The sequence below is a fragment of the Sceloporus occidentalis genome, unplaced genomic scaffold (assembly GCF_023333645.1).
Source record: "Sceloporus occidentalis isolate IW3139 unplaced genomic scaffold, rSceOcc1.0.p SCAF_3, whole genome shotgun sequence".
NCBI lineage: Eukaryota > Metazoa > Chordata > Lepidosauria > Squamata > Phrynosomatidae > Sceloporus > Sceloporus occidentalis.
In genome coordinates this window covers 175,375,132-175,389,912 of record NW_028316983.1, presented here as the reverse complement: position 1 = coordinate 175,389,912, position 14,781 = coordinate 175,375,132, and the positions used below count along the sequence as shown (strand labels likewise).

The 14,781-nt window shown below is 39.5% G+C and overlaps 1 protein-coding gene and 1 long non-coding RNA gene across 3 annotated transcripts in view; one reads left to right on the top strand and one right to left on the bottom strand.

The window, feature by feature from the left end:
- The window catches only part of LOC149317141 (beta-Ala-His dipeptidase-like), a 23,259-nt gene extending 8,478 nt beyond the window's left edge, over positions 1-14,781 (bottom strand). Inside the window, exons 1-6 of the mRNA XM_089516931.1 lie at positions 14,646-14,781; positions 6,550-6,660; positions 5,149-5,292; positions 3,752-3,914; positions 2,792-2,880; positions 543-743 (exon numbers count right to left, since the gene is read on the bottom strand). Of these exons, the coding sequence (XP_089373057.1) occupies positions 543-743; positions 2,792-2,880; positions 3,752-3,914; positions 5,149-5,292; positions 6,550-6,660; positions 14,646-14,648 (711 nt within the window). The 5' untranslated portion in view covers positions 14,649-14,781. The remainder of the gene's footprint in view (positions 1-542; positions 744-2,791; positions 2,881-3,751; positions 3,915-5,148; positions 5,293-6,549; positions 6,661-14,645) is intronic.
- LOC149317139 (uncharacterized) overlaps positions 6,615-14,781 on the top strand; it is a 28,403-nt gene continuing 20,236 nt past the window's right edge. The window contains exons 1-2 of one of the 2 annotated variants that reach the window (XR_016280585.1): positions 6,615-6,897; positions 8,900-9,155. This is a non-coding gene — a long non-coding RNA (uncharacterized LOC149317139). Of the gene's footprint in view, positions 6,898-8,812; positions 9,156-14,781 lie in introns of those variants that run through there. The other variant, XR_016280584.1, reaches the window with a different exon arrangement.

Below are 14,781 nucleotides of genomic sequence, written 5' to 3'. Positions count from 1 at the left end.
GTTCTTCCGGGTTCTTTTTACTTTGGAGGGACACCAGGTGGTCTGGCGGCTGCGGCGTCCTTCCGGAGGGAAACTGGCCGCCGCCAGGATTCCACAGGATGGATCCATGACAGTTAAAGTAGTGTCAGACTGCTTTATTTCTACAGTGTAGAGAACCCGAAAGAAAGAAAGAAAGAAAGAAAGAAAGAAAGAAAGAAAGAAAAGGGAGGGGAGCAGGAAAACTTCTCTTTTTAATTGTAATCTATTTCAGAGGATTCTTGTGGGACAATAATGAGGTAACATTATGCTTGAACACTATGCTTGAATAGGGAGTGGAAAACATATATGATAAATAAATGCCTAAGACCTGATAGTTAAACAAATAGTGGCTATGAGTTTAGAGGTGACAATCAGGGTATTACAAAAATCATTTAAGGGATGTGTGTCTTCATATAACAGAGGGAGAATAAGGAATACCCTACAGATGATAAAAACTAACAGTCATGTATACAACTCCCCAAAATGATGCTCATAATACATATACTCAAGTTTTAGTCTTTTACCTGCACAGAGAAGCAGGCATTTCCCCGAGTTCCATAAGTAAGAGCTGGCTTTGTTGTGCTGAGCCAAATATTATCCGAAATCACAATATAGTCAACGTTGGAGAAAAAACAATCCTTTTCTTTTTCAACAAGTTGTTCTAGGCCAAGAGACCCTGCTTCTTCCATGCCTTCAATAAGAAATTTGATGTTTACTGGTATATCCTAGGGGGGAAATGAATCCTTACGTCACCTTTAAATGGTACTTATAGTAAAATGCTAGTTCCAGAAAGTCTAGTTCAGTGTCCAGATAAGTCCTAATACACAAACAATCTAAGATTAGAATTGAGTAGAAAGTAATCTATGATTCATATGTTCACGAAGAGCTCTATGGAGCAAAAATGTTTGCATACTGCTGCAGATTCAAAGAAATGCCCCATCGTAGATGAGAAACCTAAGGAAGGAAACACCTTTGATGGAGTCAGGTCATTCTGCTCCAGTGCAAATCACTGTCGGAGGCTATGGCATTAGCCCTCTGGGGTTGTACCCCTTCCGCACAAAATAAAATGATACATTGTGCTATCAAATGTTCTCTAGTGGATATAGGAGATATTTTAGCCCCCCCCCCTTTTTTTTAAAAAAATCCTTTTCCTTTAAAATCTTTTTTTTTAAAGTCTCTTGGATGTGACAAAAATATTCCACATTTTATTTACATTCCCCCTTTCTCCCAGCAGAGGACTCAAGGCTACATTGCTTTGCACCTTCTGCATCCTAAAACAAAGCACCAAGTTGTAGGGAGCTCTCTTTACATTTTGGAGAGCCAAATTACAGTTGTCCCTCCCAATTTGTGGGGGATCCGTTCCGGACCCACCGATATTCAAGTTGCCATTGATTTCAATGACAACGTGCTCCTGCGCTCGGACCATTTTGTCCCTCCCTGCTTGTCATTGCGAATGGGTGAGGTCGTAGACTCAGGAGGGACGACTGTACGTGTTTTATTGGCGGTCTATGATTACAACTGTCAGTTTAATTTTTTTTACAAGAACAGCTGTAGGCCATTCAGTGGGGATCAGAACAAGGTCCATCTTTTGTTTTGTTTTTTGGCTTTGACTACGAATAGTCCTATGACTACCAAAAGGGATGCAGTTGCTGAGCAGTTAAGATTCCATCTCTGATGATCACAAAGTCAACAGATGCAGTTCAAGACCCAAGTGCCACATGATGGAGTTTACATGTAGTTCGAAAGCATGTAAAAGTGCAAGTAGATAAATAGGAAGATAACAGCGTGGCATGCATGGCATGCAATCATGCTGGCCACATGGCTCCTTTGACTTAGTAACTGAGACAAGCACTGTCCCCTACAGTCGGACATGACTTGACCATTGTCAAAGGGAAACCTTTACCTTTAACCCTACCAGCAGCCCTGTGGTAGTAATTTAGATTAAGGACATAGTACAGGGCAAGAGCAAGGGATAGTGGCTGTGTGGATAATTGGGGCTGCTACTCATGATCTCTCACCAACAGCTATGCTGTCAATTGTTGATGGGAGTGACAGTCTGACAACAACTGGGAAGCCATCATTAATCTCCCCTATGCAATGTAGTGCTACTCTTTCCCCATCTTGTGGCCCTGATAGGGTAAAAAGGAGGCTAAATTAAGGGCTAAAGGTAATAAATGATAACTAGAAGCCATTGACAATTCAAAGTTGCTATGTGACAAGAAATTGCCAAACCTAACTGTAAGAGATGTGTGACAAGGGATAACCAAAATTGCATAGGTAGTATACTGGACATTTGCTGTACGGGAACTTTCTGTCCTGCGGTTAGACTAACGGGAAATATATAGGGGAGGGGGCTACTTGTTAACTTGCTAGCTTGCTGATGCTACACTAAGGATTGCAAATATAGACTTGCTTAGGTTGCTAGCTTAAGTTGCAGAAACTAAGAATGAGACATGGTGTAATTGTCTGGTCAAACTGAACACTTGTGACAGCTTGTGGTTTCTGTGGTTTCTGTGCATAAAGGAGAGCCACCAGCCTACCTTCGAGGCTGGCTCTTCTTGAAGTGATTCAAAGGGTCAGTCTCTTTGCTATAGCAAATAAACAGCATATCTGAGCTACTGAACTTCTGGCTGTTGTCTCCGTCATTGTAAGTTTACTAATTACTGATTCCCGCTGTAACAGCCCCAATCCAAATGCCCCCACATGACTGCTTTTTGAAAAAGGAAGAGATTATGTCATTCAGGATAAGTCTTTAGTGGCCATTTTAACTTACTATGTTCAGTGCTTTAAAGGTGTTCACTGCATTTATCCAGGCTAGGACAGGTCCTTTGTCATCTGTTGCTCCACGTCCAAAAAGGTCTCCTTAACAGAAAGGAATCTGATAATGTGCTGAAACATCTGATGGTGCTAACAATAGATCAAAGCTAGTGTAGTACAGTTGGCCCTTCATATCCAAGGATTCTTCTCCCACAGATTCAACTATCCATGGCTTGAGAATATTCCAAAACTATATAAATTCCAAAAAGCAAACACTGATTTTGCTATTTTCCTGAGCCATTGTATATAATGGGACTTGAGCATCCACAGATTTTGGTGTCCAGGGGGGCAGGCTTGGAACCAAACCTCAGTGGATATTAAGGGTCCACCATGCAGTATCCAAGATACTAAGCTATGACTCAGGAAGTCCCTAAGTCAATGCTTGCACCTACCACAAAGTTACTAGTGCAGTTGGTTTTAGGCAAGCACACTCATTTAGTACTGTACCATTCTCTGAAATATGGGAGACCTATCTAAGGGGCAAAACAGATGGCCCCAAAGCGGTGGCCTGCCACTGTCCCTTTCAGCACCAGACCAGGCCTGTGGCAAATGCATGCTGCAGGCCTGATCCTGCGTTTTGTCATGCCAAAAAGAACCAGAAAAATGCTACTCCTTTTTAGAGCAGCAAAAGCACGCTGTTGCGGCAGTGGTGGTAGCTTTTCTGCATTTCTTTGGTGCAGCACATGTAAGCGCTGCACCAAAGAAGTGGCATGTGTTTTTAAAAACTCTTCAAATAGCCTAATTAAAACAGTAAAAAGTTAAAAAATTTAAACATAAAAAATTTAAAACATATAAAACTTAAAAATAATCTAAACCAACCCCCCCTCAATAAAACCAGGCTTTTCACCCATGCAATGTTTGTGTGTGTGTGTGTGAGTGTGAAAAGTAGTGTTAAAAGCAATTGTGGTACCCATACCATCAATTTCTGTCAAATTATAGGGAGAGGTTTTCCATCCGTCTTGAGTTTTGGCAGGCATCACATCCACATGACCATAAAAACACACAGTGGGTTTTAGTGGATCTTCTCCAAGCTTTGCTAGAATAACAGGAGGTAGTGAAATATTCTGACCACCAGATAGCTGTCAAGAGACAGTAAAACAATGGCAAATCAAAACCGGAAATCTTAGGTAAATTTCAATTAGCAGTTCTTTCACATTTTAAGGTGCTTTTTCAAACAATGACCATTTCCTTTTAGAAAATGTCATTTTGGGTTCCAGTGAATTATATCATGCCCACGCCATACATGGACTTGATGTCTCGCAGACTGCGAGCCCATTAAATGAATGGCATGCACATAGCATGGCACAGTGCGCAGGAGCATACTGCCATTTAAAACAATGGGACTTGAGGTCCCACGATATTTCTTTTACGCAGATGGGATCAGAATGGATTTCCCATGCAAATCAAGGGTCCACTGTATTACTCTACATTCTCCAGCTTTTACAGACCTAGATAGAAACCCAAATTTTATTTCACTGATCCCAATTTGGTAGTGAAAGAAATTCTATTGAGCAATTGCTGCAGCCCCAGCACCTAGGCCAAATGGATTTCTGTGCTGATACATGCTTTGAGACACACAGACACTCCATAACCCCAGTGGCTTTGACCTACCGTTTTAGATTTTCCACAGTGCTTTAAAATCATATTTGAAATGTCAGTTCCAAGCCACTTGGTATTGACCACAGTGCTGCTACTGGTCACTGCTGCTAAGGAAGCCCACCATATGACATGACCCACTCACTCTTAATTACTTACAGTGTACTTGGTACTTACAGTGGGTCCTTGGTATTCACTGGACTTTGATTCCACGACTTCTGTGGATATCAAAATCCAAAGATGCTCCCATTATATACAATGGGATGTCCCATTATATACAATGGTGTAGTAAAATGGTATCTCTTATATAAAATGGCACACTCAAGATCTGCTTTTTGGCTTTTTTGGGGCGAGGTGATATTTTAATACTATGGATGGTTGAATCCTTGTATGCAAAATATGTGGATACAGATTCTGTGGATACTGCCAGTACATGCTCGTACTAATTGTCTGAGCCAACAAATCTCAATCATGCCACAACTCTGAATTGTAAACTACATTGGTCCACTTATGTTTGGAGACTTTCGCACCTGTTTTAATCTTCACATTAATGCCTCCTGTCTCTAAATTACGGTGGTTATCCAAAATGGTATGCAATGCACCACAGGAATCTGGAGCTGGAGAGGAATCAGCTTACCCTTACATGATGGCAGAAGTTTCTCCTTTTTGCACAATGGGCTCTTTATATGCAATTCAGGTTCAATAATAACTGGATACCTGTTGAATGCCAATATCATGGAGCATTACATTTGCTCCTAAGTCTTGGAGATTGGCTGCAGCTATCTTCACCATTTGAGTTACTTCTGCTCTTAGTTGTGGTTGTATGGAATCACTCTCCACAGCCACCCATTCTGCAAGGATCTGCACAAAAAGTCATGATAAAATTCATTGCAGTCAGGACACTTCATTCAGATTTTAATGCCTGTGTTGACATTTTGCTTGGAATCTTAAAATCAAATAATTATATCAGGCTTTGGGCTGTGGTGCAAAGACACACAATGACAGTGCTCTGTCCGGGCCACAGTTTCAGCCGTTATCAGTGGGCATGTCATTGGGGCGGTTAATCCATTCCAAAGTAGTCTGAACTTTAAAGAACCTATCCAAGATGTTGAACATAATAGGAAAATATCAGCACCACAGGCAGCAACTTTAAATTTTAAATTGATTTTTTTAAAATTTTTAGATTAAGCTCACTGTCCCATGGATGCCACTAGTAACCACTGAGAGCCAACTGTATAGGACTATAGCCCAAACTGTCCTTGGGGACAACCACTTTCTTGATGTTGAGTGCCTTCAAGTCATTCCCTACTTATGGCAATGCTCTATCACCCGGTTTTCTTGGCAAGTTTTGTTCAGAGCGGATTTGCTTTCCTCTGAGGCTGAGAGAGTATGATTTGCCCACTGTCACCCAGTGGGTTTCCATGGCCAAGTGGGGATCTGAACCCTGATCTCCAGAGTCGTAGTCCAACACTATCTGAAGATAAAAGGCCTAGCAGGATCAAGGCATGGCTAAGGGTCATGGCTAAAGACATTATCTAAAGAAGTGTCTTTCTGATTCATAGTGCTCCTTATGCTACACCAGTGCTTAGAAACACATTAAAGTTTCCTGGAGCCTGGAAGACTCATTAAAAATTATAGCAGTCAGGAAGACTTTGCATGACTGATCTATCTTTGTTAATCTTACTTCCATCGAATTATTTCTAAGGGATCTGTCACCATGAAATCTACTATTTTAAAAGGAATCATGGAAGAATTAGAGCAACAATAAGAATGTCCACCCACATAATCTTCTCTTCTTGAAGCTTTGTTTAGATGGGGTAATTGCATTCCTCTCTATTGTGAGATACCTTCTGACTGATTTTTCAGGAATGCCCATCAGCACAATGAATAATGCCAGCTTCATTAACGTATTGCTGAGTATCATGCTAAAAGTAATGGGGTAGTTCTGTTCCTTCATTCATATCTCTGCCTTGTTTTGGTCTAACAGGGAGTGTATGAAATGCTTCCAAAAGGATTAGACAGTCAGGATGAAATGCTGATACTTTGGCTGTCTGAACTGTAGTTCAAGCAGCACAGAGAGGAGTTGCTAGCCAAATTTACAGTCTGTATTATTCATACCTGAATAAATTCATCTTGATGGTCATCAATGTACTGAAAAATCTGTTCCTCCTCCAATGATAAGGAGTTGCCCCCAGCAAAGAGCAGCATGATGAGGAAAATGTGGAATATCTGTAGGGTATAAAGACAATGTTCAACATGATAAATAGTACACTAAAAATGTGGCAAAGGAGAAGATAGTGCCCTTTCCCATTTCAATTACAGGTGCCAACCAGACCCTTTCATGTGCATTGGTCTAGTTTAGAGGGTCAAGGACCATCTTCATGTTACACATGGCTCTGTTATTCAAGAAGTATAACAAGACTAGTCTGCAGTATGACAAGACAATCCAAATGTAGCATTCAACAGGTAATAAAGAAAGAACTAGAACTGGATCTAGATAGACAGATAGATATCAGTGTTTGAAGATCCCTCCTCCAATTTCTTCAATGAATAGCAGTTTAGGCCCAGGAGAGGCCCTCGTTGCTTCCTATTTTTTTAAAAAATAGCCCATAGAGGTCATGGGGAGGAATGATTTTTGACCGTGGGGGACCCTGAGGCCCCAAAACTTCATGGGGCTGGGACTAATCAGACCTCTCATAACAGTAGCTTTGAGCAAGTAGGGAAACCATACTTCCCCATAGAGAAACATAGGGGAATACTTACCCATAGGGAAACATAGATGAACACCTGCCCATAGGGAAATATTGGAAAATACTTCTCCACAGGGAATCGCTGGAGAATACTTGCCCACAGGGAAACATAAGGGAATACATGCCCATAAGGAAACATAATGAGATACCTGTCCATATGGAAACGTAAGGGGATATCTTCCCATAGAGAATCACAGGAGAATACGTGCCCATAGGGAAACATAGGGGAATACTTGCCCAGTGTTTCCCTATGGGCAAGTATCCCGCAACATTTCCTACGTACAAGAATTTTCCTCTGATTCTCTATGAGCAAGTAGGGAAGCCATACCTCCCCATAGAGAATCCCAGGAGAATACTTACATAGGGAAACTCTGAATACTTGCCCATATAGAGCATCACAGAATACTTGCCCGTAAGGAAAAATAGAGGAATATGTGCCCATAGAAAATCACTGCAGAATACTTGCCCACAGGGAAACATAGGGGAATACTTGACCACTGAGAAACAGTGAATACTTTCCCATAGGGAATCACAGAAGAATATTTGCCCATAGGGAAACATAGGGGAATACGTGCCTATAGAGCTGTGATGGCAAACCTATGGCACGTGTGCCAGAGGTGGCACTCAGAGCCCTCTCTGTGAGCACATGTGCCATCGTCCCAGCACAGAGTTTGCCAGAGTTTGTTACTAGAAAGTCAGAGGGACATGACATTTTGCAATCAATAAGTGGGTTTTGGGTTGCAGTTTGGGCACTCGGCCTCTAAAAGGTTCACCATCACTGCTATAGAGAATCAGAGGAGAATATTTGCCCATAGGGAAACATTGGAAAACGCTTGCCCATAGGGAAACATAGGGGAATAGTTGGCCAATGTTTCCTTATGCCTTGATTTTCTCTGGGTCAGTCTGCCTTCCCTCTGGGTACAAATTGCTGTACTTACTGAGCAGGGGCTGGCCCAGGGCCTCTGCCTCCCTCTCTTCTCCTGAGGGCCAGCTGGAGACGTGGCACTGTCCTGAAGAGCCCTTGGCCAAGGAAGGCCTTTATGTAGCCAGAGCAGGAAAGGCGGAGGCAGAAGGAGCACAGAGGGAGGATGGCTTTCTTCCTCAGCCTCCCTCTTGGCTTCCCTTGCCTCACCTTTCCCTTCTTTTCTATTCCACTCTGTATAAAAATGAAACCTGGCTGCCTTCCCTTTATGCAATCAACCTTTAGCCCCAGGGTCAAGCATGCTGGGAATTGCAATCCTGATCCCCTCCGCCCTAAACAACACAACTCCAAAGTGCAACCCTGGATCTTGCTTGCTTCAGAGCAGGTAGTTCCAATTCAGGGAGAAAGTTTTAATGTGTTTTGAACATTTAAAAAAAAAATCTATTTAAACTGCATTTCATATTTTTACATGCAATTTGTTTTAATAATTGTAGTTATTTAATTCTGTTTTAATGTACTGTTTTTGGTATGTTTTTAATTGTAATCGGTTTTTAAAAAAATATATTGTAAGCCGCCCTGAGTTCCAATTTTGGGAGAAAGGTGGGAAATAAATAAGCAGAATAAGAATCAGCAACGTTGCTTGTTTTATTTAGTTCTTTGAATGTTTTAATAGTGTAATCATTTCATTCTGTTTTAATGTACTGTTTTTTGTATGTTTTTAATTGTATTTTTTTACATCCCCCCCTCCCCTTGAATGTCTTACATTTTGTGATGACTTGTTCTTCTTTCCATTTAGGACATCTGGTCACCCTGATGCTGTAACACCATCCTGTGGAATCCTGGGAGTTGTAGTTTGCTGTAGCACCAGAGCACCCTGACAGTGCAGGGGGAATATTTCACAAAATTACAAATCCCAGAATGCCATAGCACTGACCCGTGGATGTTGAAGCGGTGCCAAACGGCATTATTTCTGCAGTGCAGATACACCTTAGAACGCCCACAAGTGTGTCATTGTCGTGCTGGGAGTAGGAATCTGGTGCTGCAGTCCAAAGGTAACTTTTCCAGGCTCTCGGATTCAGCAGGCATGTTTCTGAATAGAAACAGCTGCTCCTATCCTGTTCGTTGCAAAAACATAAGCAACAGTCTAAAGCAGCTAAATGACAACCTTGCGGTTCAATATTCCTATTATAACATTATTGCCTGCAAATCCTACTAACCAACCTCCTTACTATACTGAAGAAAAGCACACTACAGACACAGGCAACATGCAGACCTTCCAGTTTTGTTGGATCTCATCTCTCTTCATTCCTGCCCATTGTCCAGATAAGACGAAGAGGAATTAAATATTGCAACCATTTCTTTTTTTATTATTATTATTAATTTTTATTGATTTTGAACAGAAGAAATAAAAATAATAAAAACAATCATCCCACATATACCTTACATCCAACATTTGACACTACATAACTTAGACCAACATATACTTTCTAAACAATATTAACTACTAAACAACCCTAACTTAAAACCTTTCTTACACATACCCATTCATCCAACTTCCATAGCTATCATATTGCTCTACAATCTATGATCTTTTTCTACTGTTCTTTAATATTTCATACTCAAGTCTATATCACAAATGAGCGTCTTACATAGTTTATGTACCTCATTTCCCAATGGTACTACACAGAAAAAAAAAAACTTTTAAAAGTATTATCCTAAAGATCATAAGGGCGTAAAATTCAACATTTTATCAAACAGCTGTATTCTATTATCCAACCTAAAGGGAGTTCTAATACCAATATCGAAAGATGATGTAAAATAATCTTATCTATTTACAATGAGTTTGGAAGCCAGTTATTCCCCCATAAATTTTGAAGGTAATTCCGGATAGCCAACCATTCTTTCTCATAATCGCTCAAGGGCTCATTCCGTATGCCTCTAGACAGTTTGTCCATAGCCATCATGTCCATTAATTTCAAGATCCAGTCTTCTGTGGATGGTGTTTCCTTTAACTTCCACTTTCGGGTGTAGATTATTCGCGCTGCCGATGACATATAAAATAATAATTTACCATATTTTTTTCCCCATGATTGGTCAATTATATTTAACAAAAAAATCTCCGGTGAGAATTTAAGTGATAGCGGTAAAATCTTTTGGATTTCAAATAAAATCATTTTCCAAAAGAGTTTCGCTTTCCCACATGTCCACCACATATGGTAAATAGAGCCCCTCTCCTTCTCACACTTCCAACAAATATTACTACAATTTTTAAACATTTTACTCATTTTTTCCGGGGTTAGGTACCATCTAAAATATATTTTATAGTAGCTTTCTCTGATCTGTTGAGAGCTAGTATAACTCAACCTTTTCCGCCACGTGTACTCCCATTGCTCTAACTCGATTTCAAATCCAAAATTTTGGGACCATCTTATCATATTTTCTTTAATTAATTCATCTTCAGTGTAAAATCTAAGAAGGCATTTGTATATTCTTGCTAATAAATATTTTTTCTCTGATAATAATTCTTTTTCTAGATTTGAGCTTGTTGGACCTATCTCCAGTTGCTTATTATCCATTAGGAAGCGTTCCCGTAATTGCCTATAAAAGAACCACGTAACATCGTAACCTTGTTCATTGAGCTCTTCACAAGTTTTTATTTTATAACTGGCACCCTCTAATTTTAATAAATCTTTGTATGTTAACCAGGTTCCCATTTTTTTAGGGTTCAATCTGAAGAAAGCTTCTTGCGTGGATGCCCAAAGAGGGATTTTAGAGCAAATCCATTTTTGGTATTTTTTCCATATTCTCATTAGAGAGTGCCTTACAAAATGGTTATTAAAGTCCGTATTAACCCTTACTTTGTCATAAAACAAATAGGCATGCCAGCCAAATCTCAGATTGACATCTTCCAGATTCAATAAGTTTTCATCTTCTAAGGTGAGCCATTCTTTAATCCAAGTTAAACAAGCTGCTTCATAGTATAATTTGAGATTTGGCAAGGCTAGTCCCCCTCTTTCTTTAGCATCCTGTAGGTATTTCAATCTAATCCTCGGTCTTTTTCCTTGCCACACAAATTTTGAGATCCTTTTTTGCCATTCCCTGAATGGTAAATCTTTCTTAATAATTGGGATCATCTGAAATAAAAACAAAAATTTGGGTAGGATGTTCATTTTCACTACTGCAATTCTACCTAATAATGATAGATTTAATTTTTCCCAGCTTTCCAAATCTTTCTTAATAGTCTGCCATACCTTTTCATAGTTGTTAATAAATAGATCCGAATTCTTATTCGTAATGTTAATACCCAAATATTTTGTTTTTTTAGTCGATATAATTCCTGTTATTGTTTCTACTTCCTTTATTTCCTGTACTGTTAAATTCTTAGTTATAATAGCAGTTTTTTTCCTTATTAACTTTTAAGCCCAAGACTTTCCCATATTTATAAAGTTCTTCCATCAGATATTTAGCTTGTTGGGTTGGATCACTGATAGTTACCAATAAATCATCAGCGAAATCTCTTGTTTTATGTTCAGTTCCTTTGAGCTGTATCCCCTTAATATTCTTATTGTTTCTAAGATTTTGTAATAACGCTTCTATACATAAAACAAAAAGCAACGGTGATAAGGGGCAACCCTGTCTTGTTCCTTTATAAATATTTACATAATCAGTCTTTTTCCCGTTTACATTAATCCTTGCTTGTTGCTTTCGGTAAATAGCTCTTATCCATCCTACAAACTTTTCTCCCAACCCAACTTCTTCCATTACACAAAATAAGAGATTCCATGATACATTATCAAACACCTTCTCAATATCAAAGAAGAAGGCGGCTAATTTCTTATCAATAAAAACCTCATGATATTCAATTAAATCCAACAAGTGTCTTATGTTGTCTTTAATGTATCTCTTGGGGATAAAACCCTTCTGGTCTTCATGTATCACCGTTGTAATTATTCTCTTTAATCTTTCAGCCAGTATCGTAGAAAATATCTTATAATCATTGTTCAATAATGAGATGGGTCTATAGTTTTTAACCTGAGTGGGGTCTCTGTCTTCTTTAGGAATTAATGAAATTGTCGCTTCCTTCCATGTAGGGGGAAAGTTGTCTTCACAAAGCTTGTTCATTAAGTCCTGTAATGGCTTTATTAACTCCTGTTGAAATGTCTTATAATAAAGGGATGGGAAACCATCAGGACCAGGTGCACTTCCTGTCTTGCTGATATTAATAGCATTCATTATTTCTTCAGAGGTTATAGGTTGGTTTAAACTAGATTTTTGATCTTCCGTTATTTTTCTCAACTTCGAGCTTCTAACGTATTCTCTTATTTTTCCCAAATCTTCTTTATTCTGGTAATATAGCTTTTCATAAAATGCCTTAAAAGCTTTCTTTATCTTATCTTGTTTTGTAATGGTCATTTTCCCTTCTTGTATCTTAGTTATCAACTTCCTTTCCTTCTTCTCTCTTAATTTATATGCCAACCATCTCCCCGGTTTGTTACCATATTGAAAGTTTTTTAACTTGAGCTGTTTGATTTTTTTTTCTATTTCTTCCGTCAGGTACACGGACGTTTGTTTCTGCAACCGCTTAATCTCATTTTGTATTTCTTTGTTATTGGGGTCTTCCTTATGTTTTTTTCCTTCTCCTTTAGATTTTCCATAATTATCCGCATTTGTTTTTCTCTAGTCTTTCTATATTCAAAATTTTGCTTCATAAAAAAACCTCTCATTACCGCTTTAGAGGCCTCCCAAATAATTGATTGATCCATTCCCTCCTTGGTATTTTCTTGGAAATACCACTTAAGTTCTTGCTTCGCTTTCTCTACTATTTTTGGGTTCTGCAATAATTTCTCATTCAAAGACCAATGGAATTCCCTTTTATTACTCTTCAGTTTCATAGTTATGGGATTGTGGTCTGATAAAACTTTGGGTAAGATGGCCACCTCCTTAGCTTGGAGACAGATTGACTTAGATCCTAAAAAAAAGTCTATCCTAGAGAATGAGCCATGTCTGCTAGAAAAGAAAGTGTAATCTCTAGAGTCCCCATGAAGATGCCTCCATACATCTGTCAATTTAAGATTATCCATCATGTTAAAAAAGGAAGAGGGTAACTTTCCCTGATTTTTTTTCTTCCTACAGGTTCCAGATCTATCTAGCTCTGGTTTTATAACAGCGTTCCAATCCCCCATCATTATAATATCTAAGTAATCCAGTTGTGTGACCACTTTGTACACCTATATTGCAACCATTTCTGAGGATCCAGATGTAACACACACATACACACATGCACAGAGGTTCCTGGGCTCCTTTCACACTACACAACTGCAGCATTATTATTCCACTTTAACTCCCATAGTTCCACCGTATGAAATCCTGGGATATGCAGTTTAGGGAGGGGTGTTTAGGAATATCAGTCAGAGAGGTCTAGTGCCACATAAACCCCAGGATTTCACAGAGTGCAGCCAAGGAAGTTAAAGTGGAATCATAGTGCTATATTTTTGTAGTGTGGAAGGACCCCAGAGATTTAAAGAAAAGGAAGTAAGAAAAGCCTTCTGTGTTCAATGTTTAACATGCAATGTGGTGTGTTCATACTTGGAAATAACACCTATTGTGTTCAGTGGGAATACATGCATATTAGTATTTTATTTGTTCTTTCATTTGAAGCCTTTTCCTTTGTACTTTAGCTGCCAGAGACAGGACATAGAATCATAGAATCATAGAGTTGGAAGAGACCGCAAGGGCCATTCAGTCCAACCCCATTCTGCCATGCAGGAACCCTCCATCAAAGCATCCCCAATAGATGGCCAACCAGCCTCTGTTTAAAGACCTCCAAGGAAGGAGACTCTAGCACACTCCAAGGGAGTGTGTTCCACTGTCAAACAGCCCTTACTGTTAGGAAGTTCCTCCTAATGTTGAGGTGGAATCTCTTTTCCTGTAGCTTGCATCCATTGTTCTGGGACAGTTACATATGAAGCCATTTTACCCCAGTTCATACTATCCCCAGCTATGATGCTGCAATTCAAGATAGCTCAGATAAAGCATAGTTCATCTACCTGCCAAGCAGTAAAGAGGAGTTTACTACACCCATCCCTGTACAGGTGTGTAGTGCAATATGTGGTTTTAAAAAACCTTTTGTCTTATTTAAATAGTAAAATCTTCCTTATGAGCTCTCAGTATGATTCAGCCGACCTGAGCTACTCTGGTGAGCAACTGCTTAGGCAGGGATGGTCAAGGTGTCAAGATTATTTTGGAAGTATTGTTGTTGTTGCGTGCCTTCAAGTCATTCCAAATTTATGGCGACCCTCTCAAGGGTTTTGTTGGCAAGATTTGTTCAGAGGAGGTTTGTCATTGCCTTCCCCTGAGGCTGAGAGCATGTGACTTTGCCAAAAGGCACCCAGTGAGTTTTATGGCAATGCAGGGAATTGAACCCTGGTCTCCAGAGTCATAGTCCAACTCTCAAACTACTACGCTATGCTGGCTCCTACTGAAATTTTGCAGGAAGATTATCTGTATTAAGACTCAAAGAATTCAGCTTAACGAAGACTTACCATGACAAAAGTTCAGATGCCAAAGGGACAGTTGTTTCTTCCTCTTTTCTTCTTCTTCTGTACCAAAACTAATGCAACTTCAAAGTCTTCAGCTCATTGTAGATCTTCTTCCAATTTGCAGCTAAGCCTTCATATA